The following is a 15,303-nucleotide window of genomic DNA, read 5'->3' on the forward strand; positions in this document are numbered from 1 at the left end:
ATGATACGACATGTTCACTGTGTGAAACATGATAGAATACATTTGAACAATATGAATGAAAACTAAACATTAATTTATTGTTATTCTGTTTTTTAAGCATATTTAATAACTTTGGTTTATATTTTATTACCGTGTTTATTATAAAGTGTTATAAAAAGTAGTAAAGGTTATTTTTACTCTGACTTCAGGCGTATTTGTCATGATGCGACCTCGGTGTGTCCCATTTATTTTTAGGATGCTCATCGTGCAGCAGCGTTGAGGTGGCCGGTTTCTAATATTTCAGTTTCTTTTTTTTTTTTTTTTTTTTTTTTTTTATTAATATTTTTGGATGGACAGAAACATTAATAAATAAATATACAACTGCAATAATCATACTGTCAGTTCTCTGTCCATTTCTAAACAAACAAACAAACTAAGACAAGCAAACAAACAACACACTAACAAACAAAAAAAAAAAAAAATTACATAAATAAATAAATAAATAAAATAAATAAAACCCAGGAGAAACAAAATAATACACCGCCTCCTGGAAAACATCAGCAAAAACAAAAACGAATAAGGGTAAAACCCCCTGGTGCAAAAAAAAAAAAAAAAAAAAAAAAAAAAGACAACAACCAAAATACCAATGACACATGAAATATCCCTCTAAGAGACCATTTATCATAATGTCTAAGAGACATTGTCAATGTACCGCAAAAAGGGACCCCAGACCTGCTCAAAAATATCTTCTCTTCCCTTCATTCTATACATAACCCGTTCATATGATGCCATCCTAGACATTTGTTCGGTCCATTCCTTGAAAGAACAGGGGCTGGATGACTTCCAATGCCTAAGAATTACCCTGCAACCAGTTATAAAAGCCAGACGCATCCACAATCTCTGTTTTTTTGAGAGAATGTTATCGTCAGGTAGTAGGCCCAGGACGCATATAGCTGGAGATTTAGAAAGATTAAGTTTAAAAATATCATTCACCAAGTTGATGATCCCATCCCACAAATAATCATTTTTCCGACATGTATACAACATATGAACTAGAGTCCCGACTTCCTGCTGACATTTCCAACAAATGTCCTTATCTGCGAGCTTCAACCTGACTAATTTACTGGGTGTCCAATAGTTTCTGTGAAGCAACTTGTACTGGATAAGTTGAGACTGTGTTTCAGGTGAGCAAACATACCATGATGAGATCAGCATCTTCCAACTGTCCTCTGAGATCTGGATACCCAGATCTTTCTCCCAACACCGCCTCAGTCCCCCCAAACTGGGAGCGTGTGCCTCTCTGAAGCTCCCATAAAATTTAGATGCCCTGATTCTGTTATTGTCAGGGGTTGCAAACATCTTCTGAACACTAGATGGAGGGTCTAGATTATTTTTCAAAATGGCTTTAATACAATGTCTTATTTGAAAAAACCTCCAAATTTCCCTTGGATCCAAATTGAATTCTCGTCTGATTTCTGCAAACGATTTCATGCCAGTCTGCCCAAATAGGTCCCCCATCTGATTAATACCTGTCCTAGCCCAGGCCTCCCACCAGACCGGTTTCTTACCTATTAATACTTTCTTATTATACCAAATAGAGGCTCTAGCGGTGAGATAAGGGCTGCTGTTGGTATATTGGTGAGCTCTAAGCCAGGTCTCTTGCATGAAAGACAGTACTGGATCTTTAAACGGTACTGGCCTTCCCTTCTGAGTAAGGAAGGCCTCTAAAGACGAAGGGGCCACAAGACTTTCCTCAATCCCAACCCATGATGGCTTATCAGTAGAGGAATTATGTATCTTAACTAACTGAGAGAGGGAGAAAGCATAATGATACCAGACCATCTTAGACAATGCCAACCCACCACTCTCTTTAGCAGCATATAATTTAGACCGATTGAACAATGGCTTTTTACCTGCCCACACAAAACCCTCTACACATGTATTATAAAGCTTTAGCAAATTATGTGGGACTGCTATCGGTAACATGTGAAGAAAGTACTGAAGTTTAGGGGCAATAATCATCTTCACCAAATTAATTCTGCCCAAAAGGGACAGATTTATTTTAACCCAATTCTGCAACAGCGAACGGATGTTTTGAATCACTGGGGAAATATTTACTTTCATTATGTTGTCTAAACCAGGGGTCAATTTAATCCCCAAATAAGTCAGACCCTCGGGCTTCCACTTGAAATGCCATGAACTCCTCATAACAGGCGGACACAATTTAGAAATAGGCATAGCTTCAGACTTAGACCAATTTATAGTGTATCCAGAGATTACAGAGAAAGAATCAATAATTGAGGAAATTGCAGGAACGGCCTGTTCTGGGTTAGTTGAAATCAGTAAAATATCATCTGCATACAAAAAAGTTTTATGTTCTTCTTGACCCAAATCCACCCCTCTAATTTTCTTACATTCACGTAAAGCTATGGCTAAAGGCTCCAAAAACAGAGCAAAAATGAGAGGTGATAAGGGTGAACCTTGTCTAGTACCCCGACTTAACAAAAATGAGGGTGACATTATCCCATTGGTAATAACTGTAGCCATTGGATCTGTATATACCACCTGAATCCACTGCCTAAAAAAGGGACCGAAACCAAATCTCTTCAAGGTATGAAACAGAAAAGGATACTCAACTTTATCAAATGCTTTCTCTGCGTCCAAAGAGAAGGCAACGACAGGGTCTAGCTTAGTCCTGCTCTTCCAGAGTATATGCAATAACCTACGTAGATTATCCGCAGAGCTTCTATTTTTCACAAAACCGACCTGATCCCTATGCACCAAATACGGAAGAACTTTTTCAAGCCTAAAAGCTAATATCTTAGAAATAATTTTTTCATCCACATTAATTAATGAAATTGGGCGATAATTCCCACAATGCTGTGGGTCTTTCCCTTTTTTATGTAATAACGTGATCACTGCCGATCGCATACTAAACGGTAGTCTCCCTCTTTGAAACGCATCTTGATATACCGACAGTAGTCTTGGAGCTAGTTCGTCCACAAACACCTTATAAAAATCTGATGGAAATCCATCATTACCTGGAGATTTACCCACTCTAAGGCTGCCGATTGCCTGCTTAACTTCAATTAATGTAATCTTACCTTCTAATATACTTCTTTGATCTTCCGACAGGCTGGGAATTTTAATAGAAGAGAAGAAATCTGACAGCCTCTGTTCCTCCACCAGTCCATTAGAAGTGTACAGCTCCTGATAATATTTAGTAAAAATATCATTTATTTCTTTTTTACTAGTAGTCAACTTATTATTATTACTAGGATCAAAAATAGATGGTATAAGGTTACTAGATTTTATCTGCTTAACCCTGTGTGCCAACATTTTACCTGTTCTCTCCCCTTGTTCAAAGTACTTCTGATTTAGACAAAACATTGCATATTCCACTTTTTTCTCCAATATGCTATTCATCTCAAATTTAAATTTAATTAATTTGTTCCATAAGTCCCTCTCTGGGAGCAACATATGTTGTTTTTCAAGCTCCTTGATATCCTGTTCCAACTTCATCAGCTTATCCCTCTCAGCTTTTTTAATCAAGGAGCAATATTGAATAAGGCGCCCCCTTAAATAGGCCTTAAAAGCATCCCAGGTCATTCCAACGTCGTCAATAGAGCCCTCATTGTACAACCAAAACTCCTTTATCATTTCCCTTATACATTCGCAATGACCCTTATTCTTCAATATTGAGTTATTCAAGCGCCACCTAGGTGACGGTTTAATATTATCAGTGTCAGTAAGTACAAGGTCAATGGGAGCATGATCCGATATAGCAATGTTACCAATAGAGGACCCAATAGTTTGACTTGCCAAAGAACGGGACACCAAAAAGTAATCTATCCTGGAGTAGGTTGAGTGAGGATGCGAAAAAAAGGTATAGTCTCTTTCTTGAGGATGAAGAAGTCTCCATATATCTACTAGACTCAGTTCCTCTGACATCACGTCCACCGCAGCATTTGTTGGGTCCTTGCTTAGTCCAGTACAAGAAGATTTATCCAATAAGACATCCCTGACCCGGTTAAAATCTCCCCCAATTACAATGTGTGTGTTACCTATAGTCCGCACCATGTTACAGACTTCATGAAAAAATTGTGGCTGAGGAGAATTAGGAGCATATATATTGACCAATGTCATTTTCCGCCCCTGTAAACATGCATCCAAAACCACCCATCTACCCTCCTGATCTGTATAATGCTTAAAGACCTGAAAATCCAAGTTTCTTCTAATCAATATGACCACCCCTCTTTTTCTAGCCGAAAATGCACTAAAATAAACTTGCGCCACCCAGTCTCTTTTAAGCTTTAATGATTCGGCCTCATCAAGATGGGTCTCCTGAATCAGGGCTATATCAGTCTTTTTCTGTTTCAGATATGTGAGGATTTTCTTCCTTTTAATAACATTATGACAACCCGCTATATTCCACGACACAATTTTACATAACTCCATCACACCATGTGAGCCGAATTATTATACAAATTTATCCAGAGGAATATCCCATTTACCCATATAACAACTCTTAGAGCCAGTAACATGAGACAACCCAATGATCCAAAAATTAGGTCTATACGGGACAGTTGGTACCCTAATATTTCAGTTTCATTATTTGCACTTAGGTGAAAACTCGTCCAGCGAGTTGCTTTAAATACACTTCCCTGTATTTCCCTGTTTTCACTCTAAGCAGCTTTTTATTATGATGGTCTGATGTGAACAATCAGCAGTCCTTCACTTCTCAGCTGCGTCTTTAATGTTTCGTCTGAATGACTCTGTTAATGGAAATCCTGCTCCAGAGGATGCTGACAGCTGGAGACGGGTTAGCTAAGGAGCTACACTTCCATGCAGGATTTTAATATTTAGGGCAGCAGCTAGAAATAGCTTCAGCCCTTTTAGTTTCAGGCTTTTGCTAGAAAAACCCCCCAAAAACATTAATGTGACGGTGAGCGCTGCAGTCGAGGCTCAGCTCTGCTGCTGGCCGGCTGTCGCTGGTACTTTGTGGTTTTCTTAATTAGCTGCTTCAGACGGGAGGGATCAGTCGTCCCCGCAGCTTTGTGAGCTCCGTGGTGAAAGCAACAATTATCGAGTGCGACGTTCAGAGTCTAAAATTAGCTGCAGAGTCAGTTTAATGTTAATGTAGTCAGCAGTAAGGCTCGTTTCTCCAAGGGCTTACCGTTGGAAATAAAGTTGATCCAACAGCAGGTTTGATCACCTTTTCAGCTGTGATGGGTAAACGTTGTGCCTTTGTTTACGTTGGAAAAACTACACGGGATGACAAATAGATCATTGTGATTTTTGATTTTTTAATGATTTGTAATCTTTTTCGTGGCAAAAATTTGCAGATTTCAGCAAAGATTTTATACATTTAAAAGTAGCTAGGTGTGGACAAAAACATTTTAGTTAGTTGTGGTTTTTCAGTTTTTATTTCAGCTATCTGAAATGATATTTGCCAGTGACAAATATAATGTAATATAGTGTAAAATAACAATTAAAAAGACAGAAACAAGACTGAACTAAAAAACCAAAACTCCAGACAAAATTAAAACTGCAGTCCAATCAGTTTCCACAGACTTGTTGGACTGTTGTTGGCTGTCGCTCTAAGAAGCTCCACATCACTTCCTGGGTGGCATTGATGAGCACCCACGAATTAAATCATGTTGCTATATGTTGATCTGATTAAATCTGGAACTTGTTAGAGTCCTGGGATTGGAGAAAACTCTGGGGGAAGTGCAGACTGACTGTCCTGAGGCAGGTTTTAGTGACAGTATTGGTATGCTTGACACGTTTGTGTCATTTTGCAGGGGAAAAAACTGAAGTGAGATAACTTTATTGGATAAAAACATGTATGGATATGCTTTTGCAATACTCAGCATATCGCAGAATGTTTAAATTGCATTGATGTTGTATTGTGAATGAAGTATTGTGCAAATATTGTATCGCGGGGTGTCTGGCGAGTCCCACCTCTGTAAAGTACAGCAGCTGTGAATGGCACAAAGCATGCCTGACATGCCTCTTTGGTAAAAATGGCTGACTTGTTGGGCGGAGCTTCTTTGTTGCAATTTTGTAGGCGGTGCTATGGAGCGTTTTCAGGTACAGGAACCATAAAATATATAAATTGTTACCACTTCTTAAAAATATGAAACTTTAATAACAGCTTCCAGCTTCACCAGATTAATGCTTGAGCTTTAGAGTGCTAGTTATTATTATTATTATTATTATTATTATTATTATTTTTTTTTTTTTTGTTATTAATACTATAGAAAACTTCCCAGGGTGCAGGGAGGCAAACACAGCTCAGTCCCACTAAGTGGAACGATCACTCTTTGATCTTTCAGCAGTTTTTATTGCAGTAGCTCAGCTGAGTTAAAGGTGATTACATCACATCCTGTGAGCTGCAGGAGATGTTTGCTGTGTCTCTGATGGTCTGTGCAGGCTGCGCTGAGCCGCTGTAGCAGGTTTGATCTTGTCTTTGTGTGACCCGCCGTGTGTGCGATTGTTCTGGAGGATTGCAGACAGTGTTAGACTCATAATGGAAAATCATCATATCGATTAGAGGCCAAGGTTCAAAGCCAAAGTGCCCTGCAGCAGCGCAGCATCAGTATACAGGAATGAATGAGTGAAGGCTCCCTGTGGGAGTTTTGAATGCCTTCATTAACCTGCTGTGAGACGCTGTGGCAGACTGAACCTCTGCTGTACAGTCCTGAGGTTCCTGTACACTTTGTGCTGCTGTCAGTCACTTGGTGTTTGAGGCTTCTACACTGTAGATGTGTGAATAGTGACTGGCAGCTAGTGCTGCACTGGAACAATATATATAAATACATAACTATATATATCTATATATCTATCTATATATCACTATAAATTTTTTTTTAAAGCTTTTATAGACCAAATAATTTCAGAAAGTTACAGTTTATGTTACAGTGTGCTTATTAAATAGGTTACATTGTTTTAGCCTGTTGTCGAGTGTAGTTATGCGTTTCCTTTTATATAACATCAGCTGACATTTATCTGAACTTTAACAAATGCTTTATTTGTAATACTTTGGGTATATTTTATTATTTTTAAGTACTTCATCAATATAAGATTATCTTATTTTTAATAAAGTTGTTGTGTTTCAGATATTAAAGGTTAAAATAAAATAATATAATAAAATACAATTGTAGCATCTGGACACTGTAGATCAGTCTGAGAAATGAACTTTATTTTTTATTCTTAGTTTAAATAATATATTTGACCTTTTTAGAACTGAACGTCCGAATCAGTTACCGGTAGTTCAAAGCTGTGCCATCAGGAAGTCGGTTTGGATGACCTCATAGTTTTGTCCTTTTTTTTTTTTTTTTAATGAACTTCCTGGTCATCAGTCATCCATTTGTAAGTGCAGCTTCCTTCTCAGCTGCAGGATTAAATGTCCTGATCGAGGAGCTTTTGGACGCAGAGTCGTGGGTGAGGTCATATCTGTAGATCACTACCTTCGCCCTCATTGGCCAGCAGAAGGAGTCGGCGAGCGTCCGTCTGTCCATTTCTCCGGGCCATCGGCTCCAGCTGTTTGCTCAGCAGCACTTCAGGCAAACGTCTTTACTTGGTTTATACTTTTACAGTTTGACTAATTAATTCGACCTGGGAAACGAAAGTGTGGTTAATTAAAACATCTTTGCCTTTGGCTTTGAAACCAAGCTGCCAGTTTGGCTTTTATTTTAAAAGTTTAATTTAAACTTGGAGCAGTTTACACAAGGACAGCACACCTGAAACTGCCTTCCCTCTAAAAGTAGTTGAAGTTAACACCCAAACCCTTAATCTGCTGGCTCTGCTGTGCCTCGGGGCTCATGTTTGGACTCGTGCATGTGTTACTTTAAAGGTGTCTCTTCACTCACAAAGCGCTTCAACAGGCTTTGATGAGCATGCTAAATGAGCCGTGCCTTATATCAAATACAGCACAGCGATTACTCACTGCAGTCATTAACTTCCACTTCATTTTGATGCCAGATGCTACGACCGACAACCCCCCGCCCGCCTCTCTCTCGGGATAGTTTCATAATGGCTAACGGCCGTGCTCGAACTTCTCTCCACTGCAAACAAGCCAGAGAACCCACATTTCAGTTTGCCAGTACGTGATGTCACCTCATTGAAAGTGAACAAGAGGCCTGAAACGCATACCCATGAATCCTTCCTCCGGCTGCTGCAAACAGAGGAATTAGCATTAAGTGAAGTGCACACTGTGACCTAGAGTCCCAGCTGATAACTACGCTTTTTTTTTTTTTCTCCAGTGACAACAATAATAATACTGCACACGTACAAGGTCACAGTTTGACCCTGTGACCTCGTATTTGAGCGTGCAGCTTGGGAGCGTGCATGCGGTGTGATCGGGTTTGCTTCTGCTTATGTAAATGTGCATCACAGTGAACACCTGAGGGGATCACACCTGTTGGTCTCCAATTACAGCAGCGTCCAGGCTGCTCTGATAAAAGGGGCTCATTGTACTGGGATTGTGATGGTTTAATATCCCTAATTAGTTTTGATGGGCTCTTAGTGCAGCACTCAGACAGTGCGGGGTAATTATTTTAAGTTCCCAGAGAAAAGCCTGCTGCTGTTTGGCAGGAAGCCACCGTGTGTGCAGGGAGCTGCTGGGTGACAGTCGCAGCTGTGTGGATGGAAACGAGCTGGCTCAGAGTCTCGCTTCTTATTGGCTGCTCACCCCGCCCGGCTCCTCTTTTTTTCTTAGCGAGGTCACGATGCTCCTCGATGGTTTTTCTTAGGCTTTGGGATGATGCTTAGTCATCCTCCAGTGAAACACAAGCTTTCACTTTAGAGCTTTCAAAGTTGTCTCCGCGTTCCCACGGCAGGATGTTCACTGATTTAGGAAGCAGATTTGTCATGTCCTTTTAAGAGTTTCTAACTTTGTGAGACACTAACATTACTATTTTTATTATGATTCTTTGGCAGTTTTTATAATCTGGTTTATTATAAAAACTTGCACAGAAATGTCACTTCAAAGGGACAAACAGACTTTTAAGATCAGTGTTATGTGTTTTTTTTTCTTTGCTCTACTACACAAAGGTCAGTCATTGTCTTCAGCCAACCACTTTTACCACTAATGTGATGTGTGGTTTAGAGACAGTGTCACGGATTTAAAAGCTGAAGATGTTAGCATTTCATTGCGAGGACAAGGATGGGACAGAATTGGAAATGAGTCCATCGGGTACAGCTGAGGCTGAGATGGTGTGGACATGTGGGACAAAGGTCAGAGATGATTCATGGATGTAGTGAAGGAGGACGTGCAGAGAGCTGCTGTGACAGAAGAAGCTGGTATGCTGTCTGTAACCACACCATCGCCGGTACTTCCTTTAATGTGACAAATGCATCAATTCTGCATCAGGTTAAAACCTCAGTGTGATAGAAAGTGTTTTTTGAGCTGGAAGTCCGTGCTGTGTGCGTGTAAACACGCTCTGGCCTGCGAGGCTGACCGTCAGGTTCTCACACATGCTGGTAGTTTATGGTCTGCTCTGCCTCCGGCCGCTCGTATTCACGGAAACAACGGAGAGGACAGGAATGATGAACTGCAGCTACTCCGGCTCCATCAGCTTGCATTTGTTTACATCACTACATATCCGGTTGTTCAGTGATGATGCGACGAATCCTACTTCCGGGTCTAAAGTAGGCCTAGTCTGCGTTTAATATGGCTTTTGTGTTGTTAACATGTTTAATGTTATGTATTTTCTTCTATTTGATCTCAAAAAGCTCCTAAGACAGTCAGTGATCCCTGTTGACCTCCCTCGGCTTTTATTACCGCTAATCATTTATTTAAGCTCAGTTTTTAAAACCTTAGGATGTAACTACAGCCCAGCCCATGCAGCAGTATATGAATGACTAACCTCATATTGTGGATGGATTATCTCAGTTGTTCTCCTGGCTGAAGTTTGGTCCTTTTACAGCATCCTGCCATGCGATTACATTTGTTCCACCGAGAACACTCACGTTAATTTTTATCGAGTGGAAAAAAAGTTAGCTTGTTTATATTATGCTAACATAGCTGTGTCGCTAGCGGTCACGTAGCACATCATTATATACCAGCTAGCCCAACTTCAGTAACCCTACAAACGTCACTGCTGTTTAGTTTTCTGTCTTCATTTATGCTGGAAGTGATAGCAGAGCTGTACGTTTTAATTTGTTTCCAAAACCCCGCAGTCAGGACATGCTATATTGTGTTTCGATAGAAGCTAGCGAGCTAACTTCCTGCTAACTTCTAACTCCGTTAAATGTCATAAATTCCGTTTTCATGGATGCCTGGATGTTAAACTCAATTGTTACACCTGGTAGAGCAGAACGCTGATCATTTTATTAAAGATGAAAGACTTTAGACAGTTTTTCAACTCTCAGTAATGCCATAGTGATCATTTGATATATGGAGCTGCAGCGGAGTTTAGACCCAGACACGGCTAGTGACGTCAGACTGAACAACCGGATTACTGTACTCATAGGGGTTTCCACGACATACTATACTGTATGGTGACACACATATGTGGTGATGCTATGGAGTTAAATCAGGGCCATAATGTTTGTGTAGTTAAAAGAAAAATTTGAAATCAAAAATATGTAAACTGAAAGCAAAAGTCACATTTTTCGAGTGAACTTTGAAAAAGAAAGAGTTGGATTTAAAATAAAATCAAACGTTTTGAATATTTGTATTAACTGAAAACCCAATGGTTCTTTTATCTATAATTTCTCTGAGTAAACTTTATTTAAAATTTTTCAGTAATCTTTTTTTCATTATTATTATTTTTAAAAAATCTATTCAGTCTCAGATTACATTTTTTTCAGATTCAGATCTTTTAAATTAATGTACAAAAAAAAATTCTTCAGGTTCGGATTTTTCTCTCAGCTTCAATTTTTTTTTTCACTTTCAAATCTCTATTTTTCAGTTACAGACTTTTGGCCCTGTTTTGGCCTGGTGGGCGTGGCTACACAGAGAGGGGCGGGGAATCATGAGTGACAGCAGACCGCTGCAGGCTCAAGATGGTCCATTTTTCATGTTGCCTTCAGGAAACCTGGGAATGAACATAATTTATCAAACACCTCCTGCACTGTATTATTTGATAATGTTTAGAAAACATGTCATGCATAACTGCTAAAAGTCAGTTACTAAAGCTCTTTCAAGCAGTAATGTGTACAAATTACGCCGTAACTGATCAATTATGAGACATTTTCCCAGCCACTACGTGAGAAGTGGTCATTTCCCATGCTCTCAAAGTAGCGCGGATTGTATCGGGTGGGGGCTGCTGTTAACTTGTCCCTCAGTGAACGATGGCGTCGTCTTCCAACAACACTGCTGGCGCGAACAATCAGGTGAGTTTTTAAGTTTGGAACAATTACACTGCAGTCTGTGAATACTACGAATTTAAGAAGTGGCTATTGTTACGGTTAATTTTTCGGCTATTCTGTTTTTTTATTTTATAACGTTTTTTGCTAGCTCAACAGAAACGCCTCGCTATCATTTTCGGCTGAAACTTACTTCGAAAGGTAAAGTAATATTAACAATTTGATCCTTCCCCAAAAATATGGAAAACATTTTAAAAGACTCCATAACTAATCGGGCTTGGGATGCAGTCTTCATCACCTGCGCTACAGCAATTTATTGCAAGACTCTCATCCATCCATTATCTGGTTCTGTTGAGCTAGCATTTCAGCAAAAAACGTTATAAAATAAAAAAACAGAATAGCCGAAAAATTAACCGTAACAATAGCCATTTCTTAAATTCGTAGTATTCACAGACTGCAGTGTAATTGTTCCAAACTTAAAAACTCACCTGATTGTTCGCGCCAGCAGTGTTGTTGGAAGACGACGCCATCGTTCACTGAGGGACAAGTTAACAGCAGCCCCCACCCGATACAATGCGCGCTACTTTGAGAGCATGGGAAATGACCACTTCTCACGTAGTGGCTGGGAAAACGTCTCATAAGATAAGATAAGATAAGATAAGATAAGATAGAACTTTATTAATCCCTCGGGTGGGTTCCTCTGGGAAATTCGACTTCCAAAAAGCACAGCAACGACCGAAGTTACAGTTACAGAATTGTTATATATATATATATATACACACACACACACACACACACATATATAAATAAATACAGAGACAAATATAAATAAAATATACAAAGGGGATAAATAGAATAAATAGGAATAAAAAATAAAAATACAAGTGAATTGCACATTTCAAGTATTGAGTCTATTGCACTGTTGACTATTTACAAAAAGTATTGCACAAGGTATTGTACAGTGAGGTGAAGAGGCACTACAGCTTAGTTGTTCCCCCCTCCTTTGTCCTCCTGTTTCCCCTCCCTCTCCCCTCCAGAGAGGAGTTAAACAGTTTGATGGCGTGTGGGACAAAGGAGTTTTTAAGTCTGTTAGTTCTTGTCTTGGTTAAGACATTGATCAGTTACGGCGTAATTTGTACACATTACTGCTTGAAAGAGCTTTAGTAACTGACTTTTAGCAGTTATGCATGACATGTTTTCTAAACATTATCAAATAATACAGTGCAGGAGGTGTTTGATAAATTATGTTCATTTCCAGGTTTCCTGAAGGCAACATGAAAAATGGACCATCTTGAGCCTGCAGCGGTCTGCTGTCACTCATGATTCCCCGCCCCTCTCTGTGTAGCCACGCCCACCAGGCCAGAACAGGGCCAAAAGTCTGCAACTGAAAAATAGAGATCTGAAAGTGAAAAAAAAAAATTGAAGCTGAGAGAAAAATCCGAACCTGAAGAATTTTTTTTGTACATTAATTTAAAAGATCTGAATCTGAAAAAATGTAATCTGAGACTGAATAGATTTTTTTAAAAATAATAATAATGAAAAAAAGATTACTGAAAATTTTTAAATAAAGTCTACTCAGAGAAATAGATAAAAGAACCATTGGGTTTTCAGTTAATACAAATATTCAAAACGTTTGATTTTATTTTAAATCCAACTCTTTCTTTTAAAAAGTTCACTCGAAAAATGTGACTTTTGCTTTCAGTTTACATATTTTTGATTTCAAATTTTTCTTTTAACTACACAAACATTATGGCCCTGATTTAACTCCATAAGATGCTAGCGTGGTAGTGCGATGAACGCTGTAAGGAAGAAATGGAAATCATCACATCAGTCTGTGGGGAAAAGAATATTTTGTGAAACTTTTCTTTTCGAACTTTTGTTTCTTACAACAAGGATTAACAAGTCCTAAACGTTACACTGCTGTTTTATAAAGTGCGTCATTTTTGTGATTTTTAGTGTTTCATGTTTGAATGACAGCTGTTGAAAATCATCATTTTTACAGCTGTCAATCCATAAAATCTGATAAAATATAAACACTGGTGTGCCTTGCTTTGTCCTCAGCGATGTTATTGTAAATTTATTGTCCTTTATTTAATTTTTGGGCCTTTGTTTTTGACTGTGTTCAGTTTCCAGAGCGGTTTTGGTTTATTTTAGGTTTGTTTTTTATTGTTTAAGGAATGCTAACGTTCAGACTTCATTACTTTGTGTGCTAGTTTTAATCTTATTAATGACTAAAGCTAAAGACAAATACTTCATTTATTGCACATTTGGAATGTCCTTTTAACCGACTTCTATATTTTATTCTAGATTTGTGAGTGCATCATGAGACTTCAGGGAGTTTCTGTCCCTGTGTCACCGCTGTAACGCGATCAGCTGCTGCTTTGACTCACTAACACTGTAATTGGTTTTCTTGCTGTCAGAAAAATCTCCAGAAAGCCCAGAGTCAGTGCTGTGTTTCAGTCTGTAGTATAATGAATATTTCTAATCTTGATGTCCATTTCATTGATAAACTAAAGAGAGACAAAATGGTTTAATAACGTGGCTGTTACAAATGCAGGAACAAAGTTTGTGCTCTAAAATATCTTTGGAAGTCAGGGAAGTAGGTGGCCCCACCCACCTCGTGTTTAAGCCTTCTGTTTGTGAGGGGCAGCCAATCAAAAGAAGGCTGGGCTGAAGGGGGAGGGGCTAAAACTGTTTCAGACAGAGGATCGTGGCACAGTGTCCGATAAATAAAGATTATTTTGAAATGCAAGTCATCAGGGTGCAGTGAGATAAACAGACTTTAAAACAGGAGGCACACCTCCTACATGTCACTCATGAGTACAGCATCCTTTCAGTGTTGTGTGATTGGCTGTTTGGGATTTTTATGGTTTGCTGAGTGAAACGAGTACCAAGGAGCTGAGGTGCAATCAAGGCAACACACTAGGAGCCAACTGAGCTTTAAACAGAAAGAAATGTTTGCATGTTGGAGCTGAAAGAGCGCCGCTGACTGTCGTGTGTCATGTTTTCCAGAGCCTTCAGAGCGGCGAGATGGAGGATGGGAAGCCGGTGTGGGCGCCACACCCAACAGACGGGTTCCAGCTGGGAACCATAGTAGACATCGGAGCTGACAGCCTCACCATCGAACCCCTCAAACAGAAGGGAAAGGTGAGCAAACTTTGAGGGTTACCTGCTTTACAGGAGCAGTTATTACTGCACTGCAGACTTATTTACTCGCCTGCCTTCCTACCCCGAGACCGTCCCCAATTTCCCAACTGCGTCCTGATGTCTGTGTGCAGGACTCGGGTTGGAAGGATGACATTTATTTTACCTCCAAGCATCAGCGTTGTATTAATAACACAAAGCAAAGACTTAAACGGCTAGCTGTAGCTTCATCACCTCTACGTCAGCCTTTTTATGCCTTCCTCTTTTATTTTGAAGAAGAATGAGTGAGATGAAAATGGTTTTGAATCGATCGGTCCGCTCTGGCCCTTCTTTGATGGGTTTATCTGATGTGCTCTCACCTGCTGTGTGTTAATGATTTAATGTCCCACTTAGCTCGCGGGGCTTCAGGCCACCTTTCTGGAAGCAATAAAGCATTGTTCACTCTGAGATTCACCTCCGGTGCTCAAGTGCTGATTAATCAGAAGCCAAGTGGCTCTGTGCAGCAAGATAAACGCGCTTTTTTTGATATCGCCTCCGTTGATTCGCTTTTCTGCTGCATCAGGTGCTGAATCGCCTTCAGCAAAGCTTTTAATGTCACTGAGAGTCTGTTGCTGTGGTAACCCCTAAAGCTCGGTGTCCGTCTCACTAATCTTCCCCCTCGGAGAGGCCTTGGCAGTGACAGCGTTCCTCTTTAAAGAGGCTCCTCACTGATTTACCGTCAGCCTGTAAAACACAGAACCGCATAGGTGTGTTTCCACACCTGCCTGAGTCATGAGTGATATTTAAACAGGAAAAGTGATTTTAATCCTGCGTTCTTTTAAGAGTGGCTCTCGTTCCTGGATGTTTTCTCTGAATAAAAGATGT

At 39.6% G+C, this 15,303-nt stretch overlaps 1 protein-coding gene across 3 annotated transcripts in view; it reads left to right on the top strand.

The window, feature by feature from the left end:
* Nucleotides 1-15,303, top strand: part of LOC146692539 (unconventional myosin-VI) — a 156,626-nt gene that overhangs the window by 18,266 nt on the left and 123,057 nt on the right. For all 3 annotated transcript variants that reach the window (XM_085432657.1, XM_085432658.1, XM_085432659.1), the window contains exon 2: nt 14,308-14,442. In XM_085432657.1, the coding sequence (XP_085288783.1) occupies nt 14,326-14,442 (117 nt within the window). In that variant the 5' untranslated portion in view covers nt 14,308-14,325. The remainder of the gene's footprint in view (nt 1-14,307; nt 14,443-15,303) is intronic.

This window comes from Copadichromis virginalis, linkage group LG15, assembly GCF_057382275.1.
Source record: "Copadichromis virginalis isolate Kocher_CV1m ecotype Utaka linkage group LG15, C_Virginalis_male_GT1.1, whole genome shotgun sequence".
Classification (NCBI taxonomy): Eukaryota; Metazoa; Chordata; class Actinopteri; order Cichliformes; family Cichlidae; genus Copadichromis; species Copadichromis virginalis.